The 22,287-nt window shown below is 36.4% G+C and overlaps 5 protein-coding genes across 11 annotated transcripts in view; 3 read left to right on the forward strand and 2 right to left on the reverse strand.

Annotated features, from left to right (window-relative positions):
• Positions 1 to 2,532: 2,532 nt before the first annotated feature.
• On the reverse strand, positions 2,533 to 3,402 carry LOC132174018 (uncharacterized). The gene has a single exon (XM_059585732.2). The coding sequence runs from the start codon at positions 3,400 to 3,402 to the stop codon at positions 2,533 to 2,535; it is 870 nt and encodes a 289-aa protein (XP_059441715.2).
• Positions 3,403 to 6,321: 2,919 nt separating this feature from the next.
• On the forward strand, positions 6,322 to 7,221 carry LOC132174017 (uncharacterized). Its single transcript, XM_088515027.1, has one exon. The coding sequence runs from the start codon at positions 6,337 to 6,339 to the stop codon at positions 7,219 to 7,221; it is 885 nt and encodes a 294-aa protein (XP_088371153.1). The 5' UTR covers positions 6,322 to 6,336.
• Positions 7,222 to 9,805: 2,584 nt separating this feature from the next.
• Positions 9,806 to 11,208, forward strand: LOC148587074 (cytochrome C oxidase biogenesis Cmc1-like protein). Of its 3 annotated transcripts, none has more exons than XR_015911739.1 (2): positions 9,806 to 10,313; positions 11,128 to 11,208. XR_015911739.1 is itself a non-coding variant. In XM_088514748.1 (1 exon), exon 1 carries the CDS (start codon positions 9,986 to 9,988, stop codon positions 10,256 to 10,258), a length of 273 nt encoding a protein of 90 aa, XP_088370874.1. In that variant the 5' UTR covers positions 9,807 to 9,985; the 3' UTR covers positions 10,259 to 10,615. The 3 variants fall into 3 exon arrangements, 1 of the variants encoding a protein (XP_088370874.1); XR_015911738.1 differs by having other exon boundaries at positions 9,806 to 10,318; positions 11,128 to 11,195; XM_088514748.1 differs by lacking the exon at positions 11,128 to 11,208 and having other exon boundaries at positions 9,807 to 10,615.
• Positions 11,205 to 12,199, forward strand: LOC132175348 (uncharacterized). Its single transcript, XM_059587263.2, has one exon. It carries the CDS (start codon positions 11,205 to 11,207, stop codon positions 12,087 to 12,089), a length of 885 nt encoding a protein of 294 aa, XP_059443246.2. The 3' UTR covers positions 12,090 to 12,199.
• Positions 12,200 to 17,021: 4,822 nt separating this feature from the next.
• Positions 17,022 to 22,287, reverse strand: part of LOC132176728 (transglycosylase) — a 14,868-nt gene continuing 9,602 nt past the window's right edge. For 4 of the 5 annotated variants that reach the window (XM_059589012.2, XM_059589013.2, XM_059589014.2 and 1 more), the window contains exons 10-13: positions 18,150 to 18,259; positions 17,727 to 17,840; positions 17,503 to 17,628; positions 17,023 to 17,426 (exon numbers count right to left, since the gene is read on the reverse strand). In XM_059589012.2, coding sequence (XP_059444995.2) covers positions 17,399 to 17,426; positions 17,503 to 17,628; positions 17,727 to 17,840; positions 18,150 to 18,259 — 378 coding nt within the window. In that variant the 3' untranslated portion in view covers positions 17,023 to 17,398. Of the gene's footprint in view, positions 17,427 to 17,502; positions 17,629 to 17,726; positions 17,841 to 18,149; positions 18,260 to 22,287 lie in introns of all 5 variants that reach the window. The other variant, XM_088514617.1, reaches the window with a different exon arrangement.

A 22,287-nucleotide genomic window follows, 5' to 3' on the forward strand; every position in this document is an offset into this window, starting at 1 on the left:
AGCAAATTATCAACACAATCATGCAAATCCCTGAGTCATAATAATAATAATAATAATATAGTAACACAATCCCATCTATGAAATCATATAGTTATTCAGAATCACACATTATTTTCAACAACTGATAATAATGTGATGCCTTCTAGCTATCTGCTGTTCGCGCAAACTTTTTTATTTTCTTTCAATCAATGAATAAATAATTCATTCAATTACTCATTTTTCATCAGTGATGAACATGTGGTCAAGCTCATCATTCTGTCTAAACTTTTATTTTTGTCATTGCTTAAATGCTTGGCCTTCAATTTCTGTGTTATTGTCTGTGTGAGCATATATATATATATATATATATATATATATATATATATATAATAGAAGCACTTTCTCTCTTATGGGATTGTTTGGTTAGGTTGTATCTTTATCATGACAAATTTGCAGTTTCTGAAAGGCCTTCATTTTCTGCCTTTTGTTGCTCCTTCGTCCTCGTCCTGGTTTCCACCATACATAATTCGAGGGAAAATTTCACAGAAATCTCTATAACTTTTACTCATTAATTTTGACATTACTCTCCAAAGTTTAAAAACTTTCAGTTAAGAGTATCAAACTTTCAATTTATTTCAATTATCTCATTCCTTTAGGATTTTTCGTTAAATTTTGTCAAAATTTCCAAAATACCCATGTTGTTTTTTATAAAAAGTAAAAAAATTACAAATATGTTTTTTTTTATTTTTTTTATTTTTTTTATAAAAAAAAATAAACGCTCAAATCTTTACATTTTTTTTTTTTTTAATAAAAAAATACAGGGGTATTTTGAAAATTTTGACAAGATTTAACGAAAAGTTCTAACGAAATAGGGTAATTGAAATAAATTGAAAGTTTGATACTCTTAATTAAGAGTTTTTGAACTTCGAAGTACTTTCAAAACATTTGAAAGTACAAGGAGTTTTATGAAGCTTCTCCTAAATTCAATTATAGTCTGTCAAATTGTGAAGAGTGTTGTGCTAGATAGAGCCAGGTAGAAGATGCATACATGAACCCAGGAACATTGCTTAGAGCATTCACAATGGAAGAGCTAAATGTTACTTTTATCTAAAATGACTATTCAAATCCGTAAAAAACCCCTACATTGGATTAGCCAAAAAAAAAAAAAAAAAAAATGCAAAATAGATATTTGATTGGAATAGCAAAAAAAAGAGTTAAATATAGTAACACTTTTCAAGAGAACCATTTTATTTTTTATTGTTTCTCTCACCTGTTTTCTTATTTTCCCAAATCTTTTCTCACTTTTCAAGGGGTGATTGGTTGTTTTTGTTTTTTTGTTTTTTCTTCATGGAAATGGTTTTTTGAATTAAAATTAATAAAAAATTTAAAACAAAATATTATTTTAATAGAATATATCAATATATAGATAGAAATACAGCTAATCAGATGTAGATTCATTTAAAAATTTATTAGCTAAACTAGATAAAAATGAGTTTCGATGAGTCATTTTACATAAAATTTGGCTCCTCCATTGTGCATGCTATAAGGCATATATATTAGTAAAAAAGCTTAACAAATCAGGCTGGCTAGTTGCTACCATGTGAATCTCCTTTTGCGACAATTGGAATCTTGACAGATATGAATTTGAATTGCTGCATCAGGCTTGACTCAGAAAAAAAAAAAAAAAAAACAGAGTTAACATTTTGGTTTGCACCAGAAATTGTCCTCATTATTCAAATGGTTCATTTTTTTTGGGTTAAGTTCTTTCATCCTGATGAGCTCAGCTTTAATGTGTACAATAGAATTAACTTGAAGCCATGGATTTCCAAACTTTCCGCGCATTTAAGATTCCATTAATATAATATCATTCATCTCATATTTTCTTACCTTTGACAAGTTCGGACGTTTTACGTGTTAGGCTATGTGGAACCTGGTTTGTATCTGATCCGGTCCGACGTTGGAAGCCCTATGGTTTAAATGAGATTTTTGGATGCTTGGTGTTTTGATCCAGTTGGGAGCCATATTTATAGTCTCTTCTGACTAAGGTTTTGTAGAATATATTATTGACGCTCCTGTATTGTTTCTTTCGAAAATAGTAAAATCTTGCTGAAACTTTGTGGATGTTGCGGGCTCTGTGTTTTGTAATTGCTTGTTTATGCATTCTTTTTATTTTTCGCATCTCACTGGTTCTAGGAAATATGATAGATTTCCTAAGATGATGCACGGCATATATCTCTTTTTTATTTCTCAAAATTTATTTATTTTTTTCATTGCTGATTTCTACATGGTACCCAATACTTGGAGAATCAGAAAATGCTATATATTGCAGATAAAAATAAATTCCAAGGAAGATAGTAAAAAAAAAGTAATGTGCAAAGATGATTTCTGTAAAAGAGTATATTTAGTTTGGGAGAAGAGGCAGATACACATATATCTCATCCATGTACAAGTGTTCAACTAATCTTTTCCTTCATTTTTTTTTTTTTTTTCTTTCCCTATGCTCAATTAACAACAAAAATGGATGCCCATGATACTAAATCACGGTCATTCTGGCTAGTTGTTGAAGATGTTGAGAAGGCAAACTCTGGTTTTGATTAAGCGCCTGAAAAGGCACTCAAGTCCTTCTTCAAGATCTTGAACAACTGGCTCCAATTTTGCCAGCAAGTTGTGGACATTCTCAATCTGCATGGTGTAGTCAGATTTGCTTCTTTTCTGACCAATAATGGAGTACAATGCAGCATCCACCTTCTCTACTTCAGAACCATCTGCTTCTTCATTCTCACATGCTACTCTTTTGGGGTTGATCACCAACTTGGAGACCAACGACCAGTTGCTTGATTTTGATCGAACAACCTTTGAGCCGGCTATGTAGGACAACAAGGATTCAAACACATTGATGGTGGCTGCTTCTGCTTCTTTCAATGCTGTAACTATGGCTGGAGTCTCATGGTTTTTGATGCCACGCTTCCTTTCTGTGCCCTTCAGGGCCTTCTGGGCTGCGTTTTTGACAACCTTTCTAGACATCAAATATTTCCTGACCTCCCTCTCAAGCCCCATGTCGCCTGCTGGTCTTCTGCGGATAATCGATTGAAGTTCACGAATGCATTCTTTTGTATGTATCAAGGCATCCTTGGCTGCGCTACAAATGTCGAGGAGCCTGAGAGATCCATCCAAGAGCTCTTCTTGGACAATGGCTTGCTGAGTTAGGGGCAACTGAAGCAACTTTTCGACACACTCATGCAAATCCTGAAGGCAGCTTAGTTTGCTGCTTAATGATGATGTTGATGATGAAGAGGTAGTGTCAGAAGCGCCTAATCGACACAAATGCTCGTTGCATTGTAGAATAAGAGGGTGTGGTCTGGAAGGCAAGCTATTGGAGCGAGCATGATGGTTGGAATTTTGGTTTAGAGGAGAAGAAGCCATTTTTTTTTTCAGCTAAGAAAAAGAGAAGGCCTTGGAGTTGTTGAATATGTTTCAATGGAGTCTTGCAATTTGCCTTCCCTTCCCTTGGAGTGTACTGAATATATATCAGAGGGTGTGGGAGACAAGAGGAATCACATTAACTTCAAATCTCAATGAGTAGCACATGGTTTTGATTTGGATTTGTGCAATGTCTCCCCACCAGCAGCTCCCCAACCTATCACCAACTATATTTTAACTTCTGAAATCACCTCAGTGTCTTCACTCTACAGGTAATACGACACGACACAAAACATTTTCTGAAACATAAAATATGCAACACACGAGGGGCGTTGACTCTATCTCTTCCAATACAAGAAAGGCATCAAGCATTCTATCTATAGCTCAACCTGCATTTCTGGGAGACAAGATGGCTGTATTATGCAAAATTAATAACTGTGCAACATGTTACCTTAATTTACCTTAATTACAATCTGGTGTCCCATATTCATCAACCATTCACTTTTCCATAATAATCTCATAATTTCTTGTTCTTCCTTTCATGTTAAGTGTTTAAGGTAATTGTCTGCATTTGTTTGGAATACTCTGAGGGATGGAAGGGGTTGGAACACAATATTGGTGATTGCAAAGTAAAGATTTCCTTGCAAGGGCATTCCCTTTCAGACAGAGCTACACCAGCCCCAAAAATGTAAGCATGTCTCTCCCAATAATTTTTGCAACTTCTGATCTATCTATAATTGTATTCTAAGACTAAATTACACAACAAAATCATACCACCAAGTGGCACTGTGATCTTGTCTCCCCCCACAAGCTCATTTCTTGGCTTCATATATAGCTTCATTTAGGCCTTCTAACAACCATTATAATTCATTGAGATTATAAATAATTGCATATATTAAGGAGCAGGTTTCAGTTCCATTCGTGCACAACATGTTATCTGCATTGTTTTATAAAATCAAAGTCATGTTACTCCATGTGTGCTTTTCTAACTTGGAACCAGATCCATTTGTAATGGTTATTGTTGTCAGTTTGGGTCAGGGAGACACTGAGTAGACATTGGCAGGCACAATAGTTGGATCCAAATCAAAGTCATGTTGGCACTCGTTAGGAGCTGATGAAGAGATTCCACACATCTCTCACACAATTAATATATATTGAGCAAAGTTGAGGGAAGGCAGACAAATATTTAGACTTAGGTACAACAATGCCAAGGTCTTTCTTGATAAAATGGCTTCTTTGTTGGATATGTTATGGAATTAAGAGGGAAAAATGAAGGCAAAATAAAATTAATTGGGACTTGAAGGCTCAATTGAACGTATTTTGTCCCTATTTTATCAGGATATAATGAAGCCTAAATGTTACTCTAGAATAACACTTTCTGGAGTAACAAGAAAACACCCTTTGCAGGGAATAACACAAAAGTGCTTCTCATAGTGCCCAAAGCAAATTGTCCATTCTCGTGTCGCGTGATGCGGGTGGCTAGCTCTCTTCTTCATCACTCAATTTATTGTTAAGTGAGGAGGCCAGATTCCTTATAAACTACTTGAGCTCTTTGTATCTAGTTAATGTGGGACAAAAATGTTCTCCCTACACTACTTGAGTTCTTTCAGGAGCTTAGACGAGGGTGACCTCACTAGCATTCAAGATTTTGAATGACTAGAGTGCTTGCTCATGTGTTCAATTGAAAACAGAGAGTCCCTTCTGACCATCCTCAACCACACCTCTAATGATCATAATAAATTGTCCCCGGCATCGTCTTAAAATACGTGTGGACTTCTATGTTTAACTCACCATTCTTTATGAACAAGTCAATGCTGTTCTGAATAGTTTCTTTCCTTTGCTTAGGAATTTATTCTAGTGCAAAGGACTAGGCAATTGATTGCAGCAAGTCAAAATATTTCTGATTTAATTGCCTCCAGAAGATAAACCTTGAATAACAAGTACAGAAGTACTAGTAAAGTCTACATCAGGGAAAGCGAAAACAGAAGTATGGGGGGAAGCAAATACAATAATGGACAAACTATTGTATCCAGAAAGTAACAGATTTTGACTTGTGATCTTAGATTTTCCAAATATATATGAATTGTTCCAACTGCTAAGGTTTATGGCTTGGAAAAAGAAAAGAAATAAACCGTTGAAGTTCTCCACTACTATTATTCTCTATTTAAATTTTGAAGGGAAGCTGCATATTTTGTGACAGAGAGAAACAGACAAGAAAGAAGATAATGAATTTAAGGTTGGATTAAGTATTTACCATCTTCCGTTTTAGCAAGCATATCACAAGAACTGTTAATTTTAACTCATCATCCGGAGAATCATGCAATGCTTTATGGATGCAACTCAAAAATATGTGTAAAATTAAAATAACAATAGTTAGTAGAAACAAAAGTTCTGGATGATTCGAATAATAAGAATATGGAAAGGATTAACACAAGTAAATAACAATAGTAGAAAATATGGAAGGATGCTTCATATGGGGAAGGTTTATCAGAGATATAATATATGAGCATGATCACCATTAGTAATTTATTCAAGTGAACAGGGTGTTGTTGCCCCTTGTCTCCCGGGAGGGCAAGCAGGCCAAACTGGATAGAGGAGCTGCATGTTGCTTATGTTGTAGCAGAAGAGGGAGACTTCAAATAATTGCATATATATCTTGTAGATCATCCAGATACTCCTCTTGTATGTTTATAAACTTAAAATAGTTGGATAATGAGTTGGGAGGCTGGCAAGAGGGAGACAATGCATAAACAACACAGAGAGATTGTTTAGATCAAATCAAAATCATGTTACTTCCCTTTGATATTTAATATTGAGAATCCTTCATTGCCCCCTCACCCCCATAATATATATTGAGGAGACTCCAACCAAAGGAAGGGAAATTGCTACACAGATTGTACATTCAACTGCAAGACCTCTTTCCTGTTTGAGAAAAACATGGCTGCCTCTCCAGTCAACCGAAAATCCGGTCACCATGCTCGCTCTAACAGCTTGCCGACTAGAACACACCCACTCCTTTCAGAATTCAATGAGCAACTGAGCAGATTGAGAGATTCTGAAGCAACCTCCTCATCATCTACCTCAATATGCCAGAAATTAAATGGCCTTCAAGATTTGCATGATTGTGTTGATAAGTTGCTCCTGTCGTCGCAGTTCACACAAGCCTTAGCCCATGAGCAGGAAGAGAAATGGGTTAATGAGCTGTTGGATGGATCTCTCAGGCTCTTGGAAGTATGCGGTATTGCAAAAGAAGCCTTGCAGCAAACAAAGGAATGCACAGATGAATTTCAATCAACTCTGCGCAGAAGACGGGGCAGTAAAACAGACCTTGCCAGGGAAGTTGAAAGATACTTGAGCTCTAGGATGGTGGTCAAAAAGGCAATGCAGAAGGCCTTAAAGGGAATGAAAAATAAGTTCAATTACAAGAACAATGAATATGTGGGCATGGTTAGCATGTTAAAAGAGGTAGAAGCAGGAACTCTAATGGTATTCGAATCCCTCTTGACGTTTATCGGTGGATCAAAGTTGCAATCAAAGTTAAGCAGCTGGTTTTTGGTTTCCAAGCTGGTGCACCCCAAAAGAGCATGTGAAGGTGATGAAGAAACATATGCAAATGAATTTGAGAAGGTAGATGTGGCGTTGAGATCTCTTGTTATCAGTCAAAAGACAAGCAAGTCTGATCACACCGTGCCTGTGGAGAATGTGCAGAACTGTATGGGGAAGTTGGAGTCAAGCATTCTAGATCTTCAAGAAATGCTTGAATGCCTGTCTAGGCATCTGGTCAAAACCAGAGTTTCCCTTCTCAACACCTTCAACCACTAGCCCAAAAATGGTCGTAGTCAGCCTTTATTTTTAAAAAATCTGTAAATTATTACAAAATCACAGAGTTTCCCATTTCATACTTGTACATGAATGAGACACATATTTTTTTATTGTGATTCTCAATCAAGTCACTATCTTTACCCAATGAATGTCATCTTGTCTTGCTACTTAATTCTCTTCCTTGAGCATTGGTTACTACTGCAAGATTTTCATTAATTCTGGAGTTTTGGAATCAAAATATTATGTACCATTTACAATTTCCAATTTCTGGTCCAGTCATTCTGAGATATCCAAATTGAAATTTTATGCCTTAAGACTGTTTTAGCAGTCCAATCCATGGGTTCTAAGTTCTGATTTACACATGAGGCTGCATATTTAGTAAAGTAAAATGTAAACACATTTAAGAAATTTACATAACATTTAAGATCTTAACTATCATGATTCTTGGAATAAATTGATAAAAGAACAGACCAGAATCCATAGCAACTAAACCTTCTTTAATTTTCTATGTGAAAGCCTAAAGACCAGAAAATAGTTTCTTTCACTTGACCCTCTTAAGATACACCTTACTGATGAACGTTGTGTATATTTATAGGATAGAGAGATGTACCGGTTCCTTATTCACCATTAACTCCACTTCTCATCAAAGTAGGAATTAAATGTAATGTCCCCAAAACTGGCATTGACCATTCTAGTAGGGTTATTGGCAATTCCTCCGATTGAGTTAATTGGTAACCAACTGAAGGGATTGCCCGTCTCGCATACTCAGAATAAATGTAATGGAAGGTGAAATTGACAAATCTGAGATATCTAATAATCATAAAATATGCATATATTTACATCGATCATAGATTGAGAGCTACTAATCAAAATATAGCTATTCTAATCAAACATGGTATAAAGACTCCATACTCCTTTCCTTTAAAAGTCCTTTCAACAGTTAACATGACAAGTCGCAAACACTGCATAAGTCTAGGACTTAGTAAGTAAATCTCCTAGTCGAATATGGAATGATCTCGGATTTATATGCAGTAATAGACATGTATTTGTTTTGGTAAGCAATTGAGGTGTTGCCTCTGTAATTACATCATAAAAGTATGGGCTTGGTTCATGAGATGTATAGGTGTAATTCTAGCGACAATCACCTATAAGTTTTTTTGCAAAAAACTAATGCTTTAATAGGTCATAACTATCATACATGGTCTACTCAAGATATTACCCTTTCTCAGCAAGGTTGGTGCTATCCCGAAGAACCTATAATACAATACCGATGTTCCAGATATTGCACGTTACCGTCTATAACACTAACATCTCGATCGCGTCCGACCTCGGGTGGCTAACGCTACTAATGATGCACGTCCTGTAGTAATCCGCAATCAAATATGGTTGCCCCGCTCACGAAATAACCATTGGATCTAAGGCTCATATAACACACATATTTGACCATAGAATCAAGTATAGATAGTAAACCCATGATCATTATACCGGATGTACCAGTGTACCATGTCATACAATGCATCTTATTAATGGTCTTCTCGAATAACAAACTAGCTTAAGGTCACAAAAACCTTAATTTCACTCATTCTGAACATTGTTCAAATGTTCTAGCTTATGGCAGAATGTTCAAGCTTGAGGGCAAACGCTTAGTCATAATGCAAAGAACGTTTGGTCATGTAAAATTAGGGTTAAGTACACTCTAATTATGATTTAAGGATGCTACGGTTGGTTCTCATTTGGTAAAGTGTAAGACCTTGGACTTTTTAAAGATTTTACTGTTGCACCAAGTGTAAGACCTTAGACTTTTTAAAGATTTTATTGTTGCACCGAACATTCAATAGAGGTACCGAATATTCGATGCTCGCAATACTGAAGAATCAACTCATCCTTATTCTTAGCCCTTTTTGTAAATACAAGTAAACAAATGGAAATGATTAGGATAATGAGTATGTGATCAATTATGGTGTGAACGTTATGGAATAATTCCTAAAGGACATGATTGGAAACACCATCTTAAGAAGAAAATAATAAATTTTTGAATCCCAAAAAGATACTCAAAAATATTGGAATGGATACCATGGCGTTTGTCTTGAAAATAGCTTTCTAGAATGGGTCGCAAGCGCAATTGCGAGACTCATAACAAAAGTTATGCATGTTTTACTGAACATTGGGCACTCAGGCAAACTGCTGAAAAAGTCAACTGCAAACATTCGTTGATTCTAGCCAAATATTCACTGGGGATTGCCGAACATTCACTAGTGGACCACCGAACGTTTGGTGACAGTATGTCAAGAAAGTAGAAATAAGATGCTCAAGCATATGTCTAAAAGTATATTGAATGTCCGACGAGGGACCACCGACCATCGAACATTCGTTGACCAAGTTTTGGATCACTGGATAATAACCAAACGTTCGACTTGTTGTGTAATAGTACACCAAATGTTCAACCTTATGTATCGGGCGTTTGATAACCTACCGGACTGTCATAGCAGCGCCAATGGCTTTTCTAACCCTATTGAGAATGAGAACACTCAATTATCCATAATACTGAAATATATGAATACCGTACAAGACTGGAAAACCAGATGATATTAATTCCGAAAACATAAAAACTAAATAGAATGATTCTTTTAAACGTACACCAAAACATCGATGTGGCACGACCAGGAAGAACCACATGGATCCCAACCCTCCGCAGCGTGACCCGAAATCCGAATAGAAGAAAGAAAAATCCAAGAGGAGTAGGGAAGGAAGCGATCCATCGAGGATGTCGGGTTGCGAGCGGCTGCAGCGGGCGCTGGAGGAGTGCCAGAGGAGGGTCCCGTCGGGTCCGGGGCGCAAGGCTGCGTGCAAACACCTGAACCGGGGCCTGGCGCAGTGCCTGGTCTCGGAGGCCTGCCCGGAGGAGTTGGAGGCGGTGCGCGCCCTCTGTGCTAGTGGTGGCACCGCGCTCAAGCGGACCCAGTGCCAGCAGGCCCAGCTCTCCCTCTCCCTCTGCCTCTCCTCCCTTCAACAACAACAACAACAACAACAGCCATGACACGCACGCAATTTCCCTTCCTTCTGCTTCTTGGTGATCGACATTGATATTTCAGGTCATGTATGTAATTTGCTGTTAACTTCTTCGTAGTCAATTTTGCTGCTTGCGAGATATTTTAAATGGGAATTATAATAAAAACATCAACGAGGTCTCATGCTTCGGATTCTGCATTTGCTGGGATAAAGATTGTGTATAATTTGGAACAAGGGAACCATGCAAAGGTTGACTCCTCTACTGGTTTTACTTTTTCTTGTTGGAGAATTATTATTTTGATGCTGCAAAAATGTTTCTGACTTATTTTGATGGTACAACTGCCAAGGTTTATGTCTTGGAAAAAGAAAAAAAGAAAAAAGAAAAGAAATAAACCATTGAAGTTTTCCTCTACTATTCTCTACAACAGATCTGGGTGATTCTAATAATAAGAATATGGACAGCATTAACACAAGTAAATAACAATAGTAGAAAATATGGAAGGATGCTTCATATGGGGAAGGTTTATCAGAGATATAATATATGAGCATGATCATCGTTAGTAATTTATTGATGCGTACAGGGTGTTGTTGCCCTATTGTCTCCCGGAGAGGCAAGCAGGCCAAACTGGATAGAGGAGCTGTTGCTTATGCTGTAGTAGAAGAGGGAGACTTCAAATAATTGCATTTATATATTGTAGATCATCCAGATACTCCTCTTGTATGTTTAGAAACTTAAAATAGTTGGATAATGAGTTGGGAAGCTGGCAAGAGGGGGACAATGTATAAACAATACAGATAGATTGTTTAGATCAAATCAAAATCAATGTTACTTCTCTTTGATATTTGATATTGAGATTCCTTCATGTCCCCCTCACCCCCATCATATATATTGAGCAGACTCCAACTGAAGGAAGGAAAATTGCTACACAGATTGTACATTCAACTGCAAGACCTCTTTCCTATTTGAGTAAAAGATGGCTGCTACTTCAGTAAACCGAAATTCTTGTCACCATGCTCGCTCTAACAGCTTGCCGACTAGAACACACCCGCTCATTTCAGAATTCAATGAGCAACTGAGCAGATTGAGAGATTCTGAAGCAACCTCCTCATCTTCTACCTCAATATGCCAGAAATTAAATGGCCTTCAAGATTTGCATGATTGTGTTGATAAGTTGCTCCTGTCGTCGCAGTTCACACAAGCCTTAGCCCATGAGGAGGAAGCGAAATGGGTTAATGAGCTGTTGGATGGATCTCTCAGGCTCTTGGAAGTATGTGGTATTGCAAAAGAAGCATTGCAGCAAACAAAGGAATGTACGCATGAATTTCAATCAACTCTGCGCAGAAGATGGGGCAGTAAAACAGACCTTGCCAGGGAAGTTGAAAGATACTTGAGCTCTAGGATGGTGGTCAAAAAGGCAATGCAGAAAGCCTTAAAGGGAATGCAAAATAAGTTCAATTACAAGAACAATGAATATGTGGGCATGGTTAGCATGTTAAAATCGGTAGAAGCAGAAACTCTAATGGTCTTTGAATCCCTCTTGACGTTTATAGGTGGATCAAAGTTGCAATCCAAGTTAAGCAGCTGGTTTTTGGTTTCCAAGCTGGTGCACCCCAAAAGAGCATGTGAAGGTGATGAAGAAACATATGCAAATGAATTTGAGAAAGTAGATGCGGCATTGAGATCTCTTGTTATCAATCAAAAGACAAGCAAGTCTGATCACACGGTGCATGTGGAGAATGTGCAGAACTGTATGGGGAAGTTGGAGTCAAGCATTCTAGATCTTCAAGAAATACTTGATTGCCTGTCTAGGCATCTGGTCAAAACCAGAGTTTCCCTTCTCAACACCTTCAACCACTAGCCCAAAAATGGTCGTAGTCAGCCTTTGTTTTTGTAAAAATCTGTAAATTATTACAAAGTCACAGAGTTTCCCATTTCATACTTGTACATGAATGAGACACATTTTTTTTTATTGTGATTCTCAGTCAATTCACTATCTTTACCAAATGAACGATATCTTGTCTTTCTACTTAATTCTCTTCTAAAGCATTGGTTACTATTTACTACTGCAAGATTTTAATTAATTCTCACATAATATTATGTACCATTTTAATTCTCCAACTTCTGGTCCAGTCATTCTGAGAGATCCAAACCGAAATTTTATGCCTTAAGACTGTTTTAGCAGTCCAACCCATGGGTTATAAGTTCTGATTCACACAATATTGGTGATTGCAAAGTGAAGGGGAAAATGGTGAAAGACTTTTATGGCTGGTAAAGATTTCCTTGCAAGGGCATTCCTTTTCATAACAGTCAAGGAGTGAGTTTGGTTTTAGAATGGCAGAATCGACATGTAGTTTCAGAAAATTTACAAAAACGAGCTATAGCAAGTGAAAATGCAGTACTGTCTTTCATACAGTGCTACACCAGCCCCAAAAATGTAAGCATGTCTCTTCCAATAATTTTTGCAACTACTGATCTATCTATAATTGTATTCTAGAACTAAATTACACAACAAAATCATACCACCAAGTGTCACAATGATCTTGTCTCCCATAAGCTCATTTCTTGGCTTCATATATAGCTTCATTTAGGCATAGCCGTTTATTAATCATTAGGCCTTCTAACTACCACTATAATTCATTAGGAAGTTTAATATGCCCTTCTTGAAATGATAAAGAATTACATATATTAAGGAGCAGGTGTCAGTTCCATTCGTGCATAACATGTTATATGCATTGTTTAATAAAATAAAATTCATGTTACTTCATGTGTGCATTACTAACTTGGAACCAGATCCATCTGTAGTGGTTATTGTTTTGTCAGTTTGGGTCAGGGAGACACTGAGTAGACATTGGCAGGCACAACAGTTGGATCCAAATCAAAGTCATGTTAGCACTCGTTAGGAGTTGATGAAGAGATCCACATATCTCCCTCACAGCTAATATATATTGAGCAAAGTTGAGGGAAGGCAGCCAAATTTTTAGACTTACTTACAATCAATGCCAAGGTCTTTCTTGAGAAATTGGCTTCTTTGTTGGATATGTTAAGGAATTAAGAGGGAAAATATGAAGGCAAAATAAAATTGGGACTTCAAGGCTCGGTCGCAACTCGCAAATGATATCTTTGGAACGTATTTTGTCAAGATATAATGAAGCCTAAATGTTACTCTAGAATAGCACTTTCTAGAATAACAAGAAAACACTCTTGTGGAGAGAATAACACAAAGCGCCCTAAGCCAATTGTTCATGCTCGTGTTGCGGGCGGCTAGCTCTCTACTTCATCACTAAGGTTATTGTTAAGTGCGCAGGCGAGATTCCTTATAAACTAAATGTTACTCTAGAATAGCACTTTCTAGAGTAACAAGAAAACACCATTGTGGAGAGAAACACAAAAGTGCGCCTCATAGGGCTCAAAACCAATTGTCCATGCTCATGTCACGTAATGCGGCCGGCTAACTCTCTACTTCATCACTCAATTTATTGTTAAGTGAGGAGGTGAGATTCCTTAAAAGCTACTTGAGTTCTTTGTATCTAGTTAATGTGGGACAAAATTTTTCTCCCTACACTACTTGAATTCTTTCAGGCGCTTAGACGAGTGTGACCTCACTAGAGAAGTCTTGCTTGTAGATTATAGAGTGCACTGAGGAACATAAATCAGACACTGAAGAAGAGGTGATGAATTTGGACTCCCAAATAAGGTTGGGAACAAAATCTAGGAAGAAGAAGGCAATTGGAAAGTCCTTGAAATAATTGAAGATTACCTGCGCCTTCTCTCCTATAGACCACAACATTATAGCACCTTGACAAAGTTGGCAATAGTTACTCCTGTTGTGTTTGAATATGTTAGAGTATTAACTAAATGATTAATTTGAGATAAGTAATGATTTAACATGGTATTAGAGCAGAAATCTTGAGTTCGAACTTGACTCTATTGTTTACCTTCCATTTCAATTAAATAATTTACCAGTTGGACCTTACTTGTTGAGGGAGAATTTAAACCTGCATGTGAGGGGAGTGTTAGAACATTAATTAAATGATTGCATTCAAAAAAAATTAAGAGCTTAAGCTTTTGAGATAAGTGGTGATTTAATAGAATCCTTGTTGACCTTTTAGTTGAGCAAAGGTGCAATTAGTCAAATGTCTGAGATTTTGATTCCAAACTAGTGCACTTCAATGTGTAGCATGTAGGAAAGAACCTGCAGAATTAAGTGAATTCATAAAATTGGATGCTGCACTTTATGCCGGTCCAAAGACAAGTAAGATGGGTGTTGAGAATGAACTCACTGTGTTAGAGAAAATGGAGTGTAGCATTCAAGATTTTGAAGGTTGTCTAGAGTGCCTGATTGTGTGTTCAATTGAAACCAGAGTGTCCCTTCTGAACATCCTCAACCACACCTCTAATGAACATAATAAATTGTCCCCCGCATATTCATAATTAAATACATGTAGACTTCTATATTTAACTCAGCATTCTTTATTTTGAATAGTTTCTTTCCTATGCTTAGGAATTTATTTTAGTGCACTAGTGTAAGCTTGTATAGACAAAGTACTCCTATAAGGGCTAGGCAATTGATTGCAGCAAGCATGTCAAAATGTTTCTGACTTAATTGCAACCAAAAGATAAACCTTGAATAACAATTACTAATAAAGTCCACAACAGGGAAAGAGAAAACAGAAATATTGGAGAAGCAAATACAATAATGATCAAACTATTGTGTCCAGAAAGTGACAGATTTTGACTTGTGATCTCAGATTTTCCAAATACATATGAATAATTCCAGTCATGACTGGGATACAAAATACCATTATACAACTGCCAAGGTTTATGTCTTGGAGAAAGAAAAAAAAAACAAAAAAAGAAAAGAAAGGAAATAAACCATTGAAGTTTTCCTCTACTATTCTCTACTTAAATTTTGAAGAGAAGCTGCATATTTTGTGACAAAGAGAGAAACATACAAGAAAGATAATAATGAATTTGAGGTTGGATTAAGTATTTATTATCTTCCATTTCAGCATGCATATTACAAGAAGTGTTAATTTTAACTCATCATCCAGAGGATCATGCAATGCTTTATCGATGCAACTAAAAAATATGGGTAAAATTAAAATAAGAATAGTTAGTAGAAACAGAACTTCTGGATGATTCTAATAATAAGAATATGGACACGATTAACACAAGTATAGAACAATAGTAGAAAATATGGAAGGATGCTTCATATGGGGAAGGTTTATCAGAGATTTAATATATAAGTATGACCAGCATTAGTAATTTATTGAAGTGTACAGGGTGTTGTTGCCCCCCTTGTCTCCCGGAAAGGCAAGCAGGCCAAACTGGATAGAGGAGCTGTTGCTTATGTTGTAGCAGAAGAGGGAGAATTAAAATAATTGAATATATATCTTGTAGATCATCCAGATACTCCTCCTGTATGTTTAGGAACTTAAAATAGTTTTGATAATGAGTTGGGATGCTGGCAAGAGGGGGACAATGTATAAACAATACAGAGAGATGGTTTAGATCAAATCATAATCATGTTACTTCTCTTTGATATTTGATATTGAGATTCCTTCATGTCACTCTCACCCCCATAATATATATTGAGCAGACTCCAACCAAAGGAAGGGAAATTGCTACACAGATTGTACATTCAACTGCAAGACCTCTTTCCTGTTTGAGAAGAACATGGCTGCCTCTCCAGTCAACCGAAAATCCAGTCACCATGCTCGCTCTAACAGCTTGCCGACTAGAACACACCCGCTCATTTCAGAATTCAATGAGCAACTGAGCAGATTGAGAGATTCTGAAGCAACCTCCTTATCATCTACCTTAATGTGCCAGAAATTAAATGGCCTTCAAGATTTGCATGATTGTGTTGATAAGTTGCTTCTGTTGTCGGGTTGATGAGGAGGTTGACGGGTGAGGGAGTGAGGAATGAAGGATGAAGGGCGGAGGAAGTGGGCATTTATATGGGGAGGAGGCGTGCAATATGCTGAAAATTGTGGATAATGGGTTAAAATTGCTTTTCAGACTGGCATCGAACGTTCAGTACTATATTCGAACGTTCGGTGTACTTACGCAACGGTTTTAGGGTTGTAGGTCGAACGTGAAAAATGAGTAAGGTCCAAAGTTTACCTTAATGGAGATTGAACAATGCCAAAATCACCTCATTCTCTCTCTAGGATTGGGGTTGCTGAGGTCCATGGGATGAATAAGGTCTTGAAGGGGCGTGAATGGTGTATTTATAAGAGTGGGTGGAGTGGATAAGACTGAATGATGCAGCCAAGTTTCACCAAAAATAAAAGAAAATTCCTGTCATTAACTCTTCTCTTCCGCGGTCGCCCGAGAACTATAGGAGTTTTGGCCCTGTCTTGGTCAAAACTCACTTATTGTTGGTAACTGGGCCACCAATGAGAAGGTTGAAACTCACATATCGTCTGTAAATGGGCCACTAATACTTTCAGTCTTTCATGATATTGTAATTTAAGAGAGTATGTTTGATATTTTTAATGAAATCTTGACTTCACTAAAATTTTAAAAAATAAATAAAACCTCTTTCATATTTAGAAATTACTCAAGCCTTTCCTCCTATTTTTGATATAGACGAACCAATTTACATCGCTATTTTTTTTAAAAAAAAAAAAAAATTCTATTATTCTCTCAAAATCCTAATTCTTTGTCAAAAGTCTTAGAAGATTCTAATAAAAATCAGACATATCACCTTAAAAATGTGATCCTATTGCACATTCGGGGAGAGTGTTATTATCAAATTAGAACAGAAATCTTATTTGAACAATATATCTCTAAATTAATAGAGGCTCAAGTTTGAGTAGAACACATTTTCCATTCAAAACCGAATCCATTGACAGTCCTATTCACATTGAAGAGATCTATGTATGAAAAATTAGACCAAAGAGTGACTGCAGTTCGCCATATGGCAAATGAAACATGAACATCACTATCAAGTAAAATGGTTAAAACTTAAAAAGTATCCAATCAAAAGAGGTTTTTTGTTTTTCTTTCCCCCTGTACTTCTCCCAGAAAAAAAGCTGCCAGAGATATTCACTTCCATCTTATTTGGCTTTTGTACAATGATTTCAGTCAATATAATCTGATGCAACTTGAGGGACAGACCCCAGTAGATCTTGTGAAATATGTAAGGTGAAGTTTGGCAGCTTACAAGATGGTGCAGCCCGCTTCCTCCCTATGTGGAAAAGAAGGATTCAGAGTCATTAGACACAACATTTCTGATTTTAATTTAGAAGTGAGATCATGCATACCTCTTTGTGTCTTCATAGTTGCCAAATGCTTGCTCAAATTTAAGCCTAAGTGGGCCTGTTTCCTGAAGATTCACATTCTTTGGCCCTGCAATATAAGCCTGAACAACAAACTGAGGAGTTCTTTCCCTGAAATCATTGAATAAAACATGAGTTGGTCAGGAAATACTAATGCAGGCAAATATCCCACAAAGCCAAATAAAACCTTATGAGGTGAACAAACCTACCTCCCTTCATATTCTGATAACCATACCAAATAGGCCGCACCGAAGTACATGGACACAAATGGCTTGGTTACATCATCAACAGAGTCAATTCTATAAGCCCTGTAGCCTAACTCCCTGTACACAAGGAGAAGGTCAAGAAAGTTTCAGCATTGGCATAAAATACAAGTGGGGTTGTTTCAATCAACACTCTGCAATAATGTAAACTAGTTACTACAATTCTTTAAAGCATTTGAAACAAGTTTTTTGTTCCTTGTGACAATCGAAAGAAGGTTAAAATCAAATTAGTTCATAGGGTGCCAAAAACAGCCAAAGCGACATTTTTATTAAGATTAACCAAAAGGACAAAAGCACAAATGGGTGTTAATTCTTGTGTGTTCCTCTATACGACCTAGGAATTCAGTTTTGGTCATGTTAATCACATACGTGTAAAGCCAGAAAGCTGCTGAATAGTCAATTCCCATTATTCCAGGACGTGGTCCAACTCCATTGACGAAACGCAGGCTAACAACCTCTGCAAGGGCACAAAGAACTGTCTGTACACACAAAAAGAATTCTCATGAAAAACAAATTACAAAATATAAAAGTACAATATGAATAAGCGAATGGAAGACATAAAAATCAATGCAGATAAAAATGTCCAGGAAACTAAGATAAGGCAATCAAAATGCAAATAGGGTTAACAATCTTCTTGGGTTCCCATAACTCTGGTAAATCTCCAAATTTAATTCACACTGCTTCCCTATTAGCATATATCTTTCATTTCATTTATAGCTTCTCCACATGTTTCCAAGCATAGATTCTCAGAAAAACCAATGACCTCAACTTAGCAACTCTTAGGTCAAACCTGAAGGGAAAAAATCACAGATCTAACAGATACTTTGTAACAGCACCATTGATTGGAAAAAAAAAAAAAAAAAAAACAGGGAAGCAAGGAAAAAAAAATCTGTAACTTTACAGTTTTTTGTCTCAACCTCCATGTTACTAACAGAGGATAACCCTTCAAGATTTACTATTGTCAACAAGATCATTCAAAAACACTCTAGCAATACATTATAATGTGATCAAGAAATCACCGCAGAATACAGGGAATAAGGGTAATGCTTGATTTATAAGAAATATTATATGCTAAACTATATATATGAACAGAAAAATTGAAGTGCAAGCTCGAAAGACAAAGTCAATAAACAATTTGAGTAAGAATAAGGATGAAATAATATGAATAAAATTTGTTACAGAAAAATACATTTTAGCCCCCCTAAACAACCACCACTATTCATTTGCACCACCAAACTTCAAAAAGTGGCATTTTGGTACCTCAAAATACCACTCCATTACGAAAAGGCCACCCCGTTAGGAAAAATCATTAAAATGGATGGATAGTGGTCACATGGGCATCACATGACCACATTGGTGTCTTAATTCCTCAAAAAAACCCTTACGAATCATTAAAAACTAAACTTAAAAAAAGAAAAAAGAAAAAAAAGTACACTACCTTTTTTTTTAAGAAATAAAAATAAAAATAAAAGGTGGTGGAACCATCCGAAGAGGGGTGGTTCGGCCACTCCATATGAAAAAGGGGGTAACTATGGGGGTTGTTTGGCCACCCCCAAAATCCAACAATGGGTGGCTGAATAGTTTGTGGAGGTGGTTCGGCTACTCCTTGTATTTCTTTGCTAGTTGTTTTTTATAATTTTATTTTATTTTTTTCAATTTTTTATGTTTTAATAATTATAAGAGTAATTTGTTTCCTGGGGTAATTACCATATATATATATATATATATATATATTTGATAAGTAAAAAACAAAAATATAATAATCAGATAATTACCATATTTTATAGTAAAAGTTGGGGTATTTTGGGAAGAAAGATACTAAAGCGGTCACGTGACGCGCATGTGAACACTTTTCCATCCATTTTAAACAGTTCTTGCTAATAGAGTTGTTTTTTTATAACGGAATGATAGTTTAAGGCACCCAAATGCCATTTTTTGAAGTTTGGTAGTGCATGTGAAAAAGTTGTGGTAGTTCAAGGAGCCAAAGTGTATTTTCCCAAATTATTAAATTGTCCAACACAAAATGCAAACATTCCTGTGATATTCTCTTAATCTCTTTTTATTATAATACTTAAAAAACCCAATAGTAACAAGGCAACAATTTGATGAACCTAAATTGCATCATGTCACACCTCATATGGACTAGACACGACCCTAACCTGCTAATAGTGGCAATATTCAAGGGGAAAAAGGGGGAAGGGGTCATGGACCTGAATTCTAAATAGCAACGTGGTGCATACAGGTCTGTGTTGCAGATTACCATTGAGAAGAAGTTTGAAATGATAGAGGTGATTAGGGATTCTGGAACTGATTAGGGTTTGTTTGAGTAGCTGCTTAACAAATGGAGGCAGATGCAGAGGAAGAATATTGACAGTGTGTGGAAGTGTGTTTGGTCTATGGTTCACACATGGTGTTAGTAGGTAGCGTTTATGGATTCGTCCAGATCATATTGGTGGTGACAGCTCAGCTTAATGGTCAGCTTCATCCATATCTCATGGGCCAGGCTCCATTTATCACAGGGCTAGCTTTTATTTCACTGGGTCAGTAGTAATAATCAGTTAGCTACTGTTAAATATGTTGTTTTATGTGAGAATTGATTCGTCTATAAAATAGCAAGTGAACTTGTATTAGAGCATCTTTTGGAGAGTTAATGCAAATTGCAATTGGAGGTTCTGACAACCTCAAATAGTCAGCTTAATCATTCTTGTTCAAGTTTCTTTCCTTTTCACTTATTTTCTTTCTTTCCAACCACAACCATTTCAGCGCAAATACTATCATAAAAATACAACTACAACACACAAAACCTAAAGAGCTCTGTTGATGCAGGAGGAATTTTAGAAAATTGTTATTTTAATTATGCATGTGTGTTTTAGTTTTCCTTTTTCAATAAGGATTGGGTTTTTCCTTTTCTATTAGGATTTGTTTTCCTTTTCCAATTAGGATTTGTTTTCCTTTTTCAATTAGGTTTGCTTTTCTTTTTCCTTGTTAGTTTAGGAGGTGCCTAGCCTATATAAAGGCATCTAGTCTTTGTTGTTTTTCAATCCAGTTTATACTATCAATTAAATTTAAGTCTTTCAGAGTTATTTCTCTGTTTGCTTATTTGGGGCACTTAGGGATTTTCTCTTCCCTACTTGTTATTTTCTCTCTTCCTGAATTCCCTTTTCTATCTTCAAATCTTAGTTTCTGCTGTTTTTATACGCTGTCAGAACAATCCTAGTTCTGTCCGGCGTCATCTGTTCACAACTGTTAGAAGAATGTATTAGGGTTTAGGGGTAATTTAGTCAATGTAGTATTTCTTTAAGCTTATATAATAATATGTTTGAGGTTGGCTACTTAAGATTGAACGAGCTTCCTCTTTCTCTCAACATGATATCAGAGCCAAAGGTCATAAGTTCTGTGTCTGCAAGTTAAGAAAGACATTGTATGGTCTCACGCAATCACCACGGGCATGGTTTAAAAAATTCTCTGAAGCGGTATTGAAGTTTGGTCTACAGAGATGTCAGACAGATCATTCAATATTTCACTTACATACTAGTGCAGGTTATACCCTTCTTGTGGTATATGTAGATGATATCATTATTACTGGAGATGATTTAGGAGGCATTGCCCGATTAAAACAATTTCTACAAGAACAATTTCTTACAAAGGATTTGGGCAAACTTCGCTATTTTCTAGGTATTGAAGATCTCAAACATGTATCAACTTATCTCAGAGAAAGTATGCACTTGATTTATTAGAAGAGACAAGTCTTTTGGGTTCTCGACCAGCTGATGTTCCGATAGATCCAAATAATAAATTACTGAAGGATGAAGGTGAATTATTTGAAGATCCTAGCAAGTACTATCATCTAGTTGGGAAATTGAACTATCTTACTATCACCACGCCAGATATTTTATAAGCAGTTAGTGTTGTTAGTTAGTTCTTGGAGGCTCCTCATATTTCACAATGGGAAGCTGTTACTCACAAGATTTGGTATTTGAAGAAACAACCTGTTCTAGGAATATTGTATAGACCGAATGGACATCTTAAGGTAAAGGTTTTACTGATGCAGATTGGGTAGGTTCTCTTTCAAATAGACGGTCTACTATAGGATATTGCACATTCTTCGGAAGTAATCTTGTAGCTTGGAAGTGTAAGAAACATACAATAGTGTGTTGAAGCAAATTACAGGGAAATGGCTCATACGGTTACTGAGTTGACATGGTTACAACATTTTCTTCAGGAGATTGGTTTCTTAGCTCCTATTTCTATCTCGTTATTTTGTGATAACCAGGCTGCTTTACATATTGCATTCTAACCCAATTTTTCATGAAAGGACTAGACATATTGAGGTCGATTATCATATCGTCTGAGACAAAATACTCAGAGGAGATATATCTACAACATTCGCGAAGTCTGAAGACCAGTTAACAGATATGTTTACAAAATATTTATGTCGTAACCAGTTAGAATTTATTTGTTCCAAACTGGGTTTATATGATATATATGCCCTAGCTTGTGGGGGAAT

This window comes from Corylus avellana, chromosome 3, assembly GCF_965113065.1.
Source record: "Corylus avellana chromosome 3, dhCorAvel1.hap1.2, whole genome shotgun sequence".
Lineage (NCBI taxonomy): Eukaryota > Viridiplantae > Streptophyta > Magnoliopsida > Fagales > Betulaceae > Corylus > Corylus avellana.

Coding starts and splice junctions, on each gene's coding strand:
- LOC132174017 (XM_088515027.1), top strand. CDS start 6,337: ATGGCTGCCTCTCCAGTCAACCGAAAATCCGGTCACCATGCTCGCTCT.
- LOC148587074 (XM_088514748.1), top strand. CDS start 9,986: ATGTCGGGTTGCGAGCGGCTGCAGCGGGCGCTGGAGGAGTGCCAGAGG.
- LOC132174018 (XM_059585732.2), bottom strand. CDS start 3,402: ATGGCTTCTTCTCCTCTAAACCAAAATTCCAACCATCATGCTCGCTCC.
- LOC132175348 (XM_059587263.2), top strand. CDS start 11,205: ATGGCTGCTACTTCAGTAAACCGAAATTCTTGTCACCATGCTCGCTCT.